General features: G+C 50.7%; 1 protein-coding gene across 1 annotated transcript; it reads right to left on the reverse strand.

The window, feature by feature from the left end:
• Positions 1-129: 129 nt before the first annotated feature.
• LOC105464828 (GADD45G interacting protein 1) lies at positions 130-3,130 on the reverse strand. The gene is made up of 2 exons (XM_011712943.2): positions 2,757-3,130; positions 130-500 (listed from the first exon to the last, which is right to left on the reverse strand). The coding sequence occupies exons 1-2, from the start codon at positions 3,104-3,106 to the stop codon at positions 182-184; spliced, it is 669 nt and encodes a 222-aa protein (XP_011711245.2). The 5' UTR covers positions 3,107-3,130; the 3' UTR covers positions 130-181.
• Between the last annotated feature and the right edge of the window lie 12,266 nt (positions 3,131-15,396).

Genomic DNA, 15,396 nt, shown 5'->3' on the forward strand with positions numbered 1-15,396 from the left:
TCCAGTTAGTCAGCAGGGCCTAGAGTCCCTGTCCCCTTTTGAGTAGAGCCAAGTGGGGGATTCCCCAGCCCTTAAGTATTGAAGGAGGAACCAGGGGACCCAGAGAGGCACACCTTGAGAGGACACAGATCTCTTCAGCGGTACTGCCAAGTAGCAGGCTTTATTGGGAAGGGACAAAGCCTCAGGAGCTGGGTGCCCCAGAGGCTGCTGGGTCCTGAGCTGCAGCTGCAGCCAATGCAGCAGCTCGCGCCTCCTGCTTCTGTCTTTGTTTTTCCTCCTTGAGGCGCTTGCGCTCCTTCTTCTCTAGGTCCTGGAGCAGCTCCTGGAAGCGGGCACTCTTTGGGTCCACTTGGTAGCCCAGGAGCTCCTGGGCCTTAGCCTGCAGTCGGGCCCTCCTCTCCTTGTCAGCCTGGGCCTTCTCCCAGCGCTCCCGCTGCTGCTGCCGCCAGTTCACAATCATCTGTGGCATCTTGGCCATGCACTCTGCGATGTGCTGCTCCCTGCAGGGGAGGGAGAGTGGGCTGTGACACTGGCACTCAGCCAGGGCAGAGCCCACCCACCTATATCTCACCGATAGGCCTTTGCCTACAGGCCTGCCTCCTCAACTCCCCCTGTAGATTAACTGTCAGGAAAAGCCCTTGACAAGTGAAGAACAGGAAGAGATGAGAAAGTTACTTGTGCATGAATTTGATCACAAGGGTGTGTCAAGCCCCAGTAAACCCCAGGTGCCAAAGCCAAATCAACATTTCACTGAGCTGCCTATGAGCAAGCCAAGTGCCACTCCCATGGGTAATTTCACACCTCTATTCCACAGACACTGCTGAGCATCTCCTGTACAGAGGCCAGGCCCAATTCTAGGCACAGGAGTGAAAGCAAGAAAGACATTTCCCACCAATCCTTGAGTTTGTAGCTACCAGTCACAGCCCCATTTTTTTTAAGTTCAGGAGTACAAGTGCAGGTTTGTTACACAGGTAAACTTGTGCCATGGGGGTTTTTTTGTACAGATTTATTTCATCACCCAGGTATTAAACCTAGTACGCAGAGGCCATTTTTCCTGATCCTCTCCCTCCACCCTCCAAAAAGCCCTAGTGTGTGGTGTTCCCCTCTGTGTGTCCATGCATTCCCATCACTTAGCTCCCACTTATAAGTGAGAACACGTTGTATTTGGTTTTCTGTTCCTGTGTTTGCTAAGGATGACAGTCTCAAGCTCCTGTCATGTCCCTACAAAGGACATGATCTCGTTTTTTGTGACAGCCTCATTTAAGGATTCGAAAAGTGAAGAATTAAGCCCTATAACGGTCATCTGGCTGAGGAGGGGCAGAAACTGGAGTCCCTGCTCCATGGTTCCCTGTCTGGGTGATCAGACACATGGCTTCACCAAGCCTCAGTTTCCTCATCTCCAAAATTAGGTAGGGCAATCCCTTCTTCCTCTTAAGGCTGTTGGGAAAACAAGAAGGTTAAACACCAGGAACACACTCGACCTACCCGCTTCACCCTCCAGGATGTGGCATTATCTATAAGAGATGCCCCTGGTCTGGTCGGACGCTGTAGCTCACGCCTGTAATCCCAGCGCTTTGGGAGGCCGAGGTGGGTGGATCACCTGAGGTCAGGAGTTCAAGATCAGCCTGGCCAATATGGTGAAACTCCATCTCTACTAAAAATACGAAAAATGAGCCGGGCGTCGTGGCAGGTGCCTGTAATCCCAGCTACTCGGGAGGCTGAAGCAGGAGAATCGCTTGAGCCCTGGAGGCGGAGGTTGCAGTGAGCTGAGAGGGCACTCCAGCCTGGGCAACAAGAGCAAAACTCTGCCTCAAAAAAAAAAAAAAAAAAAAGATGCCCCTGGTCCTTCAGAGCTGCCTCTGTATCCGACCTCTGCCCCTGGTTCCAGGACCCATCACCTCCCTGCCAGCAACTTTCCCCAGCCACACTGACCTCCTGGCTGTTCTTTAAGGCAATATCCTACCTCAGGGCATTTGCCCCAGCTGTTCCCTTTACCAGGAACTCTTTACCCAAGAGATCACCCCATAGCTAAGTCTGGTTATTCAGGGCTTTGCTTAAACATCACTTCAGAGAGGCCTGAGGCTTCCCAAACCAAAGCCGCCCTCAGGCACTCACTCTTCACTCTTTTACCTTCCTAATAGTCCGCTGTCGCCATCTGATATTAAGGGCCCTTTGGGGGCCTGCCTCGGCCTCCCAAATAGCTGGGATTACAGGCATGAGCCACCGCGCCCAGCCTAGGACAGGGTCTTGCACAAGGTATGCGCTCGGTAAATACTTGGTGATGATGGCTGGACGCGTTGGCTCACGCCTGTAATCCCAGCACTTTGGGAGTCTGAGGCGGGTGGATCACTTGAAGTACGGAGTGACCTGGCCAACACGGTGGAACCCCGTCTCTACTAAAAATTACAAAAATTAGCCGGGCGTGGTGGTGCACGCCTGTAATCCCAGCTACACGGGAGGCTAAGGCGGGAGAACCGCTTGAACCCGGGAGGCGGAGGTTGCAGTGAGCCGAGATCTTGCCACTGCACTCCAGCCTGGGCAACAGAGCGAGACTGTCTCAAAAAAAAAAAAGACTTGCTGATGAATGACTAAATAGACTGTTATTCTGAGTTTGTTTTGCGGCCAGGTGAGCGAATATATAAATCTACAACATACAGATGCTACGACGTGACCCCGATGGGGTAGGCACGGCTTGGGGACCAGTTCGCCCACGGGGCACAGAGGGCAACCCCGCGCATCTGCCTGCACGCACGCACCTCTCCTGACGCTTCTGCTCTTCGGCCAGATGCTTCACCCGCAGCGACTCCTGCATGGTCGCCAGGCTCGGGTACCATTCGCGTTCTTCGGCCTCCAGCTCCCTCAGCTGCTCCGGCGACGGCCACAACGAACCGGGGGCCACCCCGGAGGCGGCGCCGTAACGCGCGAACTGCTTAGCCGCGTAGCGCGGTCCCAGCTGCCACCGCTGGGTCAGGAGGTCCTCGGGGTCTGGCCACCAGGGTCCCGGCTCGCGGCGCGGGGGCGGCCGCGCCCGGTAGCCACGAGAACCCGGGGCCAGGGTCGCCGTCAGTCCTAGCAGGCTGCGTGCCTGTCTCACGGACGCCGCCATCTTGGCTGTGCGGGGTCCTTGCAGGCCCGCCGGGCTGTCCACGCCCGTTGCCTGAGCGCGAGGCCCGGTGTGGGCCAGGGCAGGGAGAGGGGTGTCCCTGCTGCCTCAGTTCCGGGGAAGACGGCCAAGGGAGTAGTGTGGATTTTATACGTTTCCACGTACAGCTTTAAATTTTAGTTAAGCAGTTACTTAGTCATTTTTTATTTTCACTTTTTTTCCTCTCCTTTCTGCACACTGACACTTAAAAATATATATTTTTAGCCAGGCGCGGTGGCTCACGCCTGTAATCCCAGCACTCTGGGAGGCCAAGGCGGGCGGAATACCTGAGGTCGCGAGTTTGAGACCAGCCTCTTTTTTTTTTTTTTTTTTTTTTTTGAGACAGAGTCTCGCTCTGCCGCTCAGGCTGAAGTGCAATGGCGCGATCTCGGGTCATTGTCACCTCCGCCTCCCGGGAAGAGAGGAGAAACCCCGTCTCTACTGAAAATACAAAATTAGCCGGGCGTGGTGGCCCATGCCTATAGTCCCAGCTACTCAGGAGGCTGAGGCAGGAGAATCGCTTGAACCCTGGGGACGGAGGTTGCGGTGAGCCGAGATCACGCCATTGCATTCCAGCCTGGGTAACAGGAGCGAAACTCCATCTAAAATAAATAAATAAATAAATAAATAAATAAATAAATATGTATATGCTCACCTGGTTGCAAATATATGCAGTGTTCAATGTTCTTTGGGTAAAAATCGTATTTTTAATTTTACTTTTATACATTTAAACTAGCATTTATTAGGCTGGGCTCGGTGGCTCCCGCCTGTAATCCCAGTGCTTTGGGAGGCTGAGGTGGGCGGATCACTTGAGGTCAGGAGTTGGAGACCAGCCTGACCAACATGGCAAAACCTCGTCTCTACTAAAAATACAAAAATTAGCTGGGCATGGTGGTGGGCGCCTGTAATCCCAACTACTCAGGAGGCTGAGGCAGGAGAATCGCTTGAACCAGGGAGGCGGAGGTTGCAGTGACCTGAGATGGTGCCATTGCACTCTAGCCTGGGTGACAGAGTGAGACTGTCTAAAACAAACAAACAACCCACTAGTATTTATTATTTTTTTTATGTAAATGTACCCGGATGCGGTGGTTCACACCTGTAATCCAGCACTTTGGGAGGCTGAGGCAGGCATCACTTGAGGTCAGGAGTTCGAGACCAGCCTGGCTAACATGGTGAAACCCTGTCTCTACTAAAAATACAAAAATTATCTGGGCCTGGTGGTGCACACCTGTAATCCCAGCTACTCGGAAGGCTGAGGCAGGAGAATTGCTTGAACCCAGGAGGCGGAGGTTGCAGTGAACTGAGATTACACCACTGCTCTCTAGTCTGGGCAACAGAGTGAGACTCTGTCTCATAATAAATAAATAAATAAATAAATAAATAAATAAATAATTCTGTCACGTGCTGTGACATGGATGAACCTTGAGGACATTAGGCTAAGTGAAAGAAGCCAGTCACAAAACGATAAATATTGTATGATCCCACTTATATGAGGTAACTAGAGTAGTCAAATTCATAGAGACAGAAAGTAGATTAGGAGTTCCAGGGGTTGGGGGTGGAGGAGTGGGAGTTATTGCTTATAATGTATAATATATTTTATGTTGTAAAATATACAAAATAAAAAGAATTTGTGTTTTGTTTTGAGTCAGAGTCTCGCTCTGTCCCCCACGTGAGAGTGGCGCAATGTTGGCTCACTGCAACCTCTGCCTCCCAGATTTAAGGGATTTTCGAGCCTCTGCCTGCTAAGTAGTTGGGACCACAGGCGCAAGCCACCAAACCTGGTTGATTTTCGTATTTTACTGGAAACGAGGTTTCACCATGTTGGCCAGGCTGGTCTCAAACTCCTGACCTTAAGTGATCTGACCACTTCAGCCTCCCAAAGTGCTGGGATTACAGGTGTGAGCCACCATGCCCGGCCAAATGTTGTTGTTGTTTTTGTTTTTTGTTTTTTTTGGAAACGTAGTCTCGCTCTGTCACCCAGGCTGCAGTGCAGTGGTGCGATCTCAGCTCACTGCAAGCTCCGCCTCCCAGGTTCACACCATTCTCCTGCCTCAGCCTCCCGAGTAGCTGGGACTACAGGCACCTGCCAACACGCCCGGCTAATTTTTTTGTATTTTTAGTAGAGATGGGGTTTCACCGTGTTGCCAGGATGGTCTCGATCTGACCTCGTGATCTGCCCGCCTTGGCCTCCCAAAGTGCTGGGATTACAGGCGTGAGCCACCGCGCCCGGCCTGTTGTTTTTAATCACACACATGCACACCTTCTCTGCCCCCGCAAAAAATAATTGCAGTTTTCTCAAGACATGAATATTCATAACAATACCACGTATATATGTCATTCCCAAGCTGGAAATAGCTCACACCCAATGTCCATCTGAAGTAGAATGGACAGCTAAATTATGCTGTTTCAGCCAATGGAATACTACACAGGAATGAAAGAGCAGATATTACATCTTCTCACAGCAAGATGGATGATTCTTTTTTTTTTTTTTTGAGAGGGAGTTTCACTCTTGTTGCCCAGGCTGGAGTACAGTGGCACAATCTCGGCTCACCGCAACCTCCGCCTACCGGGTTCTAGTGATTCTCCTGTCTCAGCCTTCTGAGTAGCTGGGATTACAGGCACCCAACACTATGCCTGGCTAATTTTTCGTATTTTTAGTAGAGACGGGGTTTCACCATGTTGGCCAGGCTGGTCTCAAACCCCTGACCTCAGGTGATCCGCCTGCCTTGGCCTCCCAAAGGGCTGGGATTACAGGCGTGGGCCACCGACCGTACTTGGCCTGGATGATTCTTATAAGCATAATGTGCAACAAAGGAAGCAGGACCTATATGATCGCTTTTAAAATTTAATTTTATTTTTTTGAGATAGGGTCTTGCGCTGTTGCCCAGGCTAGAGTGCCCTGGCTCAGTCATAGCTCACTGCAGCCTTGAATTCCTGGGCTCAAGCGATCCTCCCGTCTCAGTCTCTCGAGTAGCAAGACTACAGGCATGAAACACTACTCCCACCTACATTTTAAATTTTTTTGTAGAGACGGGGTTTCTCTGTTACCCAGGTTGGTCTTGAACTCCTGGGCTCCCCTCCTCTCTTCTCACCTCCCCTCCCCTCCTTTCTTGACAGGGTCTCACTGTTGCCCAGGCTGGAGTACACTGGCATGATCACTGCAGCCTCAATCTCCTGGTATCAAGTGGTCCTCCCACCTCAGGCTCCTGAGTAGCTGGAACTGCAGGCAGTCACCATCAAGCCTGGCTAATTTTTGTATTCTTTGTAAAGATAGAGTCTCAATATGTTGCCCAGGGTGGTCCTGAATCTTGGGGCCCAAGTTATCCTCCCACCTTGGCCTCCCGAAGTATTGGGATTACAGGTATGAGCTACTATGCCTGACCTCAGAAGTTTTTCATCTTGCAAACCTGTAACACTGTATCCATCAAACACTCACTCCCCAGTTTCCCTTTCGCCCAGTCCCTGGCAGTCACTATTCTCTTTTGTTTCTATGAATTTGACTACTCTAGGTACCTCATATAAGTGGAATCATACGTTACTTGTCCTTTTGTAACTGGCTTGTTTTTTGAGACAGAGTCTTGCTCTTTTGCCCAGGCTGAAGTGCAGTGGCACGATCATAACTGGCTGCAGCATCGACCACCTGGACTCAAGTGATCCTCCAATCTCAGTCTCTCAAGTAGCTGAAACTACAGGTGCTCACCTGGCTAATTTTTTTTTTTTTTTTTTGAGACAGAGTACTTGCTCTGTTGCCCAGGCTGGAGTGCAGTGGTGTGATCTCAGCTCACTGCAATCTCCGCCTCCTAGGCTCAAGCAATTCTCATGCCTCAGCCACCTGAGTAGCTGTGACTACAGGTGGGAGCCACCTGCGCCTGGCCTAATTTTTTTTTATTTTTAGTAGAGACAGGATCTTACTATGTTGCCCAGGCTGGTCTTGAACTCCTGAGGTCAAGCGATCCTCCCGCCTTTGTCTCCCAAAGTGTTGGGATTATAGGTGTAAGCCACTCCACCTGGGGCTGGCTTATTAGTATAGTATCCTAAAATTCCTTTCCTTCCTTCCTTCCTTCCTTCCTTCCTTCCCTCCCTCCCTCCCTCCTTCCTTTTTCTTTCCTTTCTTCTTCTTCTTTTTTTTTTTTTTTTTTTTTTTGAGACAGTCTCGTTCTATCACCCAGGCTGGAGTGCAGTGGCAGTGGGATCTTGGCTCACTGCAACCTCCACCTTCCAGGTTCAAGCAATTCTTGTGCCTCAGCCTCCCGAGTAGCTGGGCTTATAGGTGCGCACCACCACACCTGGCTAATTTTTGTATTTTTAGTAGAGATGGGATTTCACCATGTTGGCAAGTCTGGTCGCAAACTCCTGACCTCAAGTGATCTGCATGCCTCAGCCTCCCAAAGTGCTGGGATTACAGGCATGAGCCACCATGCCCGGCATATCCTAAAGTTTCATCCATGTTGTAGCACGTGTCAAAATTTCTTTCCTAGCCTGGGCAACATTGTGAAACCCTGTCTCTCCAAAAAATACAAAAATTAGCCGGCTGTGGTGGCACATGCCTGTAGTCCCACCTACTTGGGAGGCTGAGGTAGGAGACCACTTGAGCCTGGGGGAGGTAAAGGCTGCAGTGAGCTGTATGTCACTGCACTCCAACCTGGGTGACAGAACAACACTATCTCAAAAATTTTTTTTCTTTCCTTTTTAAGACTGAATGCTATTCCATTGTATGGATGGACCACATTTTTTTTTTTTCCCAATTGCAGATGTGAGGCTGAAAGAATGGACCACATTTTAGGCCGGGCACGATGGCTCATGCCTGTAATCCCAGCACTTTGGGAGGCCAAGGCAGGAGGATCAGGAGGTCAGGAGTTCGAGACCAGCCTGATCAACATGGTGAAACCCTGTCTCACTAAAAATACAAAAATTAGCCAAGCATGGTGGTACCCACCTGTAGTCCCAGCTACTCAGGAGGCTGAGGCAGGAGAATCGCCTGAACCCAGGAGGTGGAGGCTGCGGTGAGCCAAGATAGTGCTACTGCGCTCCAGCCTGGGAGACAGAGTGAGACTCTGTCTCATAAAAAAGAATATACTACGTTTTGTTTATCCATTCATCTGTATGTGGACATTTGGGCTGCCTCCAATTTTTGCCTATTGTGAATAATGATCCTATGAACATGAGTGTACAGCATTTCTTCTTCTTCTTCTTCTTTTTTTTTTTTTTTTTGAGACAGATTCTCACTGTGTCGTCCAGGCTGGAGTGCAGTGACATGATCTTGGTTCACAGCAACCTCTGCTAGGTTCAAGCAATTCTCCGGCCTCAGCTTCCCAAGTAACTGGGACTATGACTGGGCATGGTGGCTCACACCTGTAATCCCAGCACTTTGGGAGGCCGAGGTGGGTGGATCACCTGAGATCAGGAGTTCAAGACCAGCCTGGTCAATGTGGTGAAACCCTGTCTCTACTAAAAATACAAAATAAGCCAGGTGCTGTGGTGGGCGCCTGTATCCCAGCTACTTGGGAGGCTGAGGCACAAGAATCACTTGAACCCAGGAGGCAGAGGTTGCAGTGAGCTAAGATTGCGCCCCTGCGCTCCAGCCTGGGCAGATAGAGTGAGACTCTGTCTCAGGGGAAAAAAAAGGAAAAAGGAGGCCGGGCGTGGCGGCTCATGCCTGTAATCCCAACACTTTAGGAGACCGAGGCAGGAGGATCACAAGGTCAGGAGATCCAGACCATCCTGGCTAACACAGTGAAACCCCATCTCTACTAAAAATACAAAAAATTAGCTGGGCGTGGTGGCGGGCGCCTGTAGTCCCAGCTACTCGGGAGGCTGAGGCAGGAGAATGGCGTGAACACGGGAGGCGGAGATTGCAGTGAGCTGAGATTGCGCCACTGCACTCCTGCCTGGGCGACAGAGCGAGACTCAGTCTCAAAAACAAACAAACAAACAAACAAAAAAAAAACCCAGGAAAAAGGAGGTGGGATTATAGGTGTGCACCACCACACCCAGCTGATTTTTTTTTTTTTTTTTTTTTTTTTGTATTTTTAGTAGAGATGAGATTTTCACCATGTTGGCCAGGCTGGTCCCAATCTCCTGGCCTCAAGTGATCTGCCCGCCTCCACCTCCCAAGGTGCTGAGGCTTTTATTCTTTGCCCCCGCCGCCCTGAGACGGCGTCTTGCTCTGACACTCAGGCTGGAGTGCAGTGGTGCGATCTCAGCTCACTGCAACCTCTGCCTCCCAGGTTCAAGCAATTCTCCTGCCTCAGCCTCCCTAGTAACTGGGATTACAGGCACACCCACCACTCCCAGCTAATTTTTGTGCTGTTAGTAGAGACGGGGTTTCACCATGTTGGCTAGGCTAGTCTTGAACTCGACCTCGTGATCCATCCACCTCAGCCTTCTAGAGTGCTGGGATTACAGGCGTGAGCCACTGTGCCCGGCCAGGTTTTTATTTATTTCTTTTTTTTTGAGACGGAGTCTCACTTTGTCGCCCAGGCTGGAGTGCAGTGGCACAATCTCGGCTCACTGCAAGCTCCACCTCCCGGGTTCATGCCATTCTCCTGGCTCAGCCTCCCGAGTAGCTGGGACTACAGGCGCCCACCACCATGCCTGGCTAATTTTTGTATTTTTAGTAGAGGTGGGGTTTCACCGTGTTAGCCAGGATGGTCTTGATCTCCTGACCTTGTAATCTGCCCGCCTCGGCCTCCCAAAGTGCTGGGATTACAGGCGTGAGCCCATGCCCGGCCAGACTAACTTTTTGTGTGTGTGTGTTTTTAGTAGAGTTGGAGTTTCACTGTGTTAGCTAGGATGGTCTCGATCTCCTGACATCGTGATCCATCCGCCTCGGTCTCCCAAAGTGCTGGGATTACAGGCATGAGCCACCGCGCCTGGCCTCAGGTTTTTATTCTTAATGAAATAAAGTAGCATAGAATAGAATTACCAGATTGTTTCTGGTAATTACTATCACACTGTAGTAAGCATAAGTATTGTTTTACAAAACTTTCATTTCCGGCACGTATACATGTGTGTATGTACCGGTGTTCTGGCTCCAGTTGCTGCCAACAAACGTTCCCATTTTATTAAGCCCATGGACTCTGTGGATCAGGATTTTCTGTAGGGCCCAGTGGGGATAGTTTGTCCCTGCCCACTGCTATCTGTAACCACAGCCAGGAAGATCTGAAGGTTGGGGCAACATGACACCTGGCAGCTAGAATCCTCAGGAAACATCATTCATTCATGTATAATGACTGATGCTGGCTGGGGCCTCAGCGGGACTGTCAATTGGTGTATCTACACAGAGGTCTCTCTGCATGGGCCCGTTTAGGCTTTCTCACAGAATGGTGACTGAGTCTCAAGAAAACAAAACTGAAGTGTATAGCATCTTTTTTTGTTTGTTTGTTTTCTTTTTTTTGAGATGGAGTCTGTTGCCCAGGCTGGAGTGCCTGGCCCTGAATTTTTATTTTTATTTTTAAATTAGTTAGCCATGATGGTGCATGCTTGTAATCCTAGCTACTTGGAGGCTGAGGAGGGAGGTTCACTTGAGTGTAGGAGGTTGAGGCTGCAATGAGCTATCATTGTACCACTGCATTGCAGCCTGGGAACATTTGTGTTAAAAAAAGAGACTGGAAGAGATAAATACATAAATATTTACAAGAAAGTAAAAGTGGTTATTTCTAGGAGGACAGGGAGACTTTTTCTTAGGTTTCTTGTTGAATTGACAGTACACTGCACATAGTTAAAACAATTTAGGTCGGGCATGGTGGCTCACGCCTGTAATCCCAGCACTTTGGGAGGCCGAGGCAGGCAGATCACAAGGTCAGGAGATCGAGACTATCCTGGCTAACATGGTGAAACCCCATTTCTACTAAAAATACAAAAATTAGCCAGGCGTGGTGGTGGGCACCTGTAGTCCCAGCTACTCGGGAGGCTGAGGCAGGAGAATGGCATGAACCTGGGAGGCAGAGCTTGCAGTGAGCCGAGATCGCGCCACTGCACTCCAGCCTGGGCGACAGAGCGAGACTCCGTCTCAAAAACAAAAAAACAAACAAACAAAAATAATCTGCTAGCCAGATGTGGTGGCTCACGCCTGTAATCCCAGCACTTTGGGAGGCCGAGGCAGGTGGTTCACGAGGTCAGGAGATTGAGACCATCCTGGCTAACACGGTGAAACCCCATCTCTACTAAAAATACAAAAACAATTAGCTGGGCGTGGTGGTGGGTGCCTGTAGTCCCAGCTACTCGGGAGGCTGAGGCAGGAGAATGGTGTAAACTCGGGAGGCGGAGCTTGCAGTGAGCTGAGATCCGGCCACTGCACTCCAGCCTGGGCGGCAGAGCGAGACTCCATCTCAAAAAAAAAAAAAAAAAAAAAAAAGAAAAAAGAAAGAAAGAAAGAAAGAGGCTGGGTGCGGTGGCTTATGCCTGTAATCCTAGCACTTTGGGAGGCTGAGGCGGGCGGATCACGAGGTCAGGAGATTGAGATCATCCTGGCTAATACAGTGAAACCCGTCTCTACTAAAAATACAAAAAAAATTAGCCAGGCGTGGTGGCACACGCCTGTAGTCCCAGCTACTTGGCAGGCTGAGGCAGGAGAATGGCATGAACCAGGGAGGCAGAGCTTGCAGTGAGCCGAGATTGCCAAGATTGCACCACTGCACTCCAGCCTGGGCGACAGAGCAAGACTCCGTCTCAAAAAACAAACAAACAAACAAACAAACAAAAAACCTGCTGAGAATCATGAAATTAAAGCGTTTTTAGTTTGTTTGTTTGTTTCTCTTTTAAGATGGAGTCTTGTTATGTTGCCCAAACTGGAGTCCAGTGGCGCGATCTCAGCTCACTGCAACCTCCACCTCCCGAGTTCAAGCCATCCTCCTGCCTCAGCCTCCCGAGTAGCTGAGATGGCATCTGGCTAGTTTTTTTGTATTTGTAGTAGACATGGGGTTTCACCATGTTGGCCATGCTGGTTTCTAACTCCTGACCTCAGGTGATCTGCCCACCTTGTCCTCCCAAAGTACTGGGATTTTAGGTGTGAGCCACTGTGCCTGGCCTGATTAAAGCAATGTTTTTTTTTTTTTTTTTTGGAGACGGAGTCTCACTCTGTCGCCAGGCTAGAGTGCAGTGGCATGATCTCGGCTCACTGCAACCTCCGCCTCCCGGGTTCAAGCAATTCTCCTGCCTTAGTTTCCTGAGTAACTGGGACTAGAGGCACGCAGCACCATGCCCAGCTAATTTTTTTTTTTTTTTTTGAGACGGAGTCTCGCTCTGTCGCCCAGGTTGGAGTGCAGTGGTGCAATCTCAGCTCACTGCAAGCTCCGCCTCCCGGGTTCACGCCATTCTCCTGCCTCAGCCTCCCGCGTAGCTGGGACTACAGGTGCCCACCACCACGCCTGGCTAATTTTTTTTTTTTTTTTTTTTGAGATGGAGTCTCGCTGTGTCTCCCAGGCTGGAGTGCAGTGGCATGATCTCGGCTCACTGCAAGCTCCGCCTCCCGGGTTCACGCCATTCTCCCGCCTCAGCCTCCAAGTAGCTGAGACTACAGGCGCCCGCCACCACGCCCGGCTAGTTTTTTGTATTTTTAGTAGAGACGGGGTTTCACCATGTTGGCCAGGATAGTCTCGATCTCCTGACCTCGTGATCCACCCGCCTCGGCCTCCCAAAGTGCTGGGATTACAGGCTTGAGCCACCGCGCCCGGCCTACGCCTGGCTAATTTTAAAAATATTTTTAGTAGGGACGGGGTTTCACCATGTTAATAACCAAGATGGTCTTGATCTCCTGACCTCGTTATCTGCCTCCCAAAATGCTGGGATTACAGGCGTGAGGCACCGCGGCTGGCCACAATTTTTATAGTCTAGAGTGAGGCTCCCTCATACCATCTGTACATTTCCGTGCCCCTCCTCAGCAGGAAAACCTGGCTGCTTTTTGCAACATGCAAATACAAATAAACAATAGCTGTAAATTATTATTTTCTCTTTCCCCAAAAGGTTGGAATGATATAGCCCATTCTGAATGTTTTCCTTTTTACTTAATTTTTGAGGAGATATCTTTCCTTGCTGAAACTTAAAGAGCTTCTGCGTTCTTGTATAGCTGGCATAAATAGCATTATAGAGTGTGCCTGGTACTTTTGGAAAAATGGAATGAGCAAGTGTGGCTGGAGGGAGAAAAGGGGGGCTTGTGGGGAGAGGAGCGTGGGGAGGTGATGGGGGCACATCCTCGCGGGCCTCCTCCTGAGGCTTTTTTCATGGAGGGTTTCTCATCGGGGGACCAGTCTCGACTCAGGTGCTCACAGGCGCCCCCTGGCCGCTGTGGGCGGAATAGACTGGAGGGCACTGGTGGCCAGGGCGAGAACTGGGAGACCTGGAAGGAAGTGACTGCACTGATCCGGGTAGGGGCACAAGGAGTGGGTGAGAAGCGGGCGGATTCTCGGTAGATTCTGGAGCTGACCGGAGTTACTGCCATATAAGATTGGTGGCGGGGATGGGTGTTAAAGAGATTGGTCAACGGTGCTCTCCAAAGTTTGGAGCCTTAGCACCTGGCAGGACAGAGCTGCCGTTAACTGGGTCTAGAGGACACCAGAAGGGCAGGTTGGGCGACAGTCAGGAGCTGGGATGTAGCAGAGCTGGGTGGGAAGCACGCCCGCCCCTCCAGGCTTGGCGTCTGGGAGGCGGGTGTCCTGGCCGCTCAGTCCCGGGAGCCGCCGCCAGAGGGCGAGCACGCCGCATCACACTCGCAGCTCCTTGGAGGCGAGGGCGCGGGAAGGGCTGGCCTCGTCTCTTCCCACGACCCCCGCGGCCTCCAGGCTCCTCACCTGGGTGCGAGATAGAGGTGCCAGGATCCAGCCAGGACCCCCCAGACACCTCCGGGGCTCCAAAGCCTGGGATGCGACTCTCACTCTCTTTATCTGCTTCTAACACTCCCAACTTCCACCCCCCCACCAAGCTGTTCCCACCGCCTCCAGCGCCATCTCAGGTGTCTGTAAAAATGCCACCTACTTGGGGAGGCCTTCCTTGACCACCCTGGAGACAGAAGCCCCCGCCCTGACCCCTCTAAGGAACATCCCATTTTAACAGCTTTTTAATCAAGACTCTGAAATGATCTTTATTATTATTATTAATATTAATATTTTTGAGACGGTTTCACTGTCACCCAGGCTGGAGTGCAGTGGCGCTATCTGGCTCACTGCAGCTTTCGCCTCCCGAGTTCAAGCAATTCTCGTGCCTCAGCCTCCAGAGGTAGCTGGGGTTACAGGCGCAGGCCGCCACGCCCGGTTTTTTTTTTTTTTTTTTTGAGACTCAGTTTTACTCTTGTTGTCCAGGCTGGAGTGCAATGGTGCGATCTCGGCTCATCGCAAACTCTGCCTCCTGGGTTCAAGTGATTCTCCTGACTCAGCCTCCGGAGTAGCTGGGATTATAGGTATGCACCACCACACCCCGCTAATTTTGTATTTTTAGTGCAGATGGGGTTTCTCCGTGTTGGTCAGGTTGGTCTCGAACTCCTGACATCAGGTGATCCACCCGCCTCAGCCTCCCAAAGTCCTGGGATTACAGGTGTGAGCCATCGCGCCTGGCCTTGCCCCGCTAATTTTTGTATTATTTAGTAGAGACGGGGTTTCACCATGTTGTCCAGGCTGGTCTCCTGGACCACAGCAATGAGCTGTGATTGTGGGACTGCATTCCAACCTAGGTGACAGCACAAGACCCTGTTAAAAAAAAAAAAAAAAAAAGCCGGGTGCCATGGCTTACACTTGTAATTCCAGCACTTTGGGAGGCCAAGACGGGCGATTACCTGACCTCAGGAGTTCGAGACCACCCTGGGCAACATGGTGAAACCCCATCTCTACTAAAATACAAAAAAAAAAAAAATTAGCCAGGTATGGTGGCAGGGGCCTGTAGTCCCAACTACTCGGGAGGCTGAGGCAGGAGAATTGCTTGAACCCAGAAGGCAGAGGTTGTGGTAAGCTGAGATCACGCCACTGCACTCCAGCCTGGGGGTGACAGAGGAAGACTGTCTCCCAAAAAAAAAAAAAAAAAAGAGAAAAACAAGTCAGGCAAGATAGCCTCCTGTGCCTATATTCCCAGCATTTTGAGACCTGCACTTCAAGACCAGCCTGGGCAACATAGTGAGACCCTGTGTCAAATAAAATAATAATAATAATAGGCCGGGCGCGGTGGCTCAAGCCTGTAATCCCAGCACTTTGGGAGGCCGAGACGGGTGGATCACGAGGTCAGGAGATCGAGACCATCCTGGTGAACACAGTGAAACCCCGTCTCTACTA

This window comes from Macaca nemestrina, chromosome 20 (genome assembly GCF_043159975.1).
Source record: "Macaca nemestrina isolate mMacNem1 chromosome 20, mMacNem.hap1, whole genome shotgun sequence".
Classification (NCBI taxonomy): domain Eukaryota; kingdom Metazoa; phylum Chordata; class Mammalia; order Primates; family Cercopithecidae; genus Macaca; species Macaca nemestrina.

Coding starts and splice junctions, on each gene's coding strand:
- LOC105464828 (XM_011712943.2), bottom strand. CDS start 3,106: ATGGCGGCGTCCGTGAGACAGGCACGCAGCCTGCTAGGACTGACGGCG. Junction 501..2,756: donor GAGCAGAAGCGTCAGGAGAG/GTGCGTGCGTGC, acceptor CCTCCCCTGCAG/GGAGCAGCACATCGCAGAGT.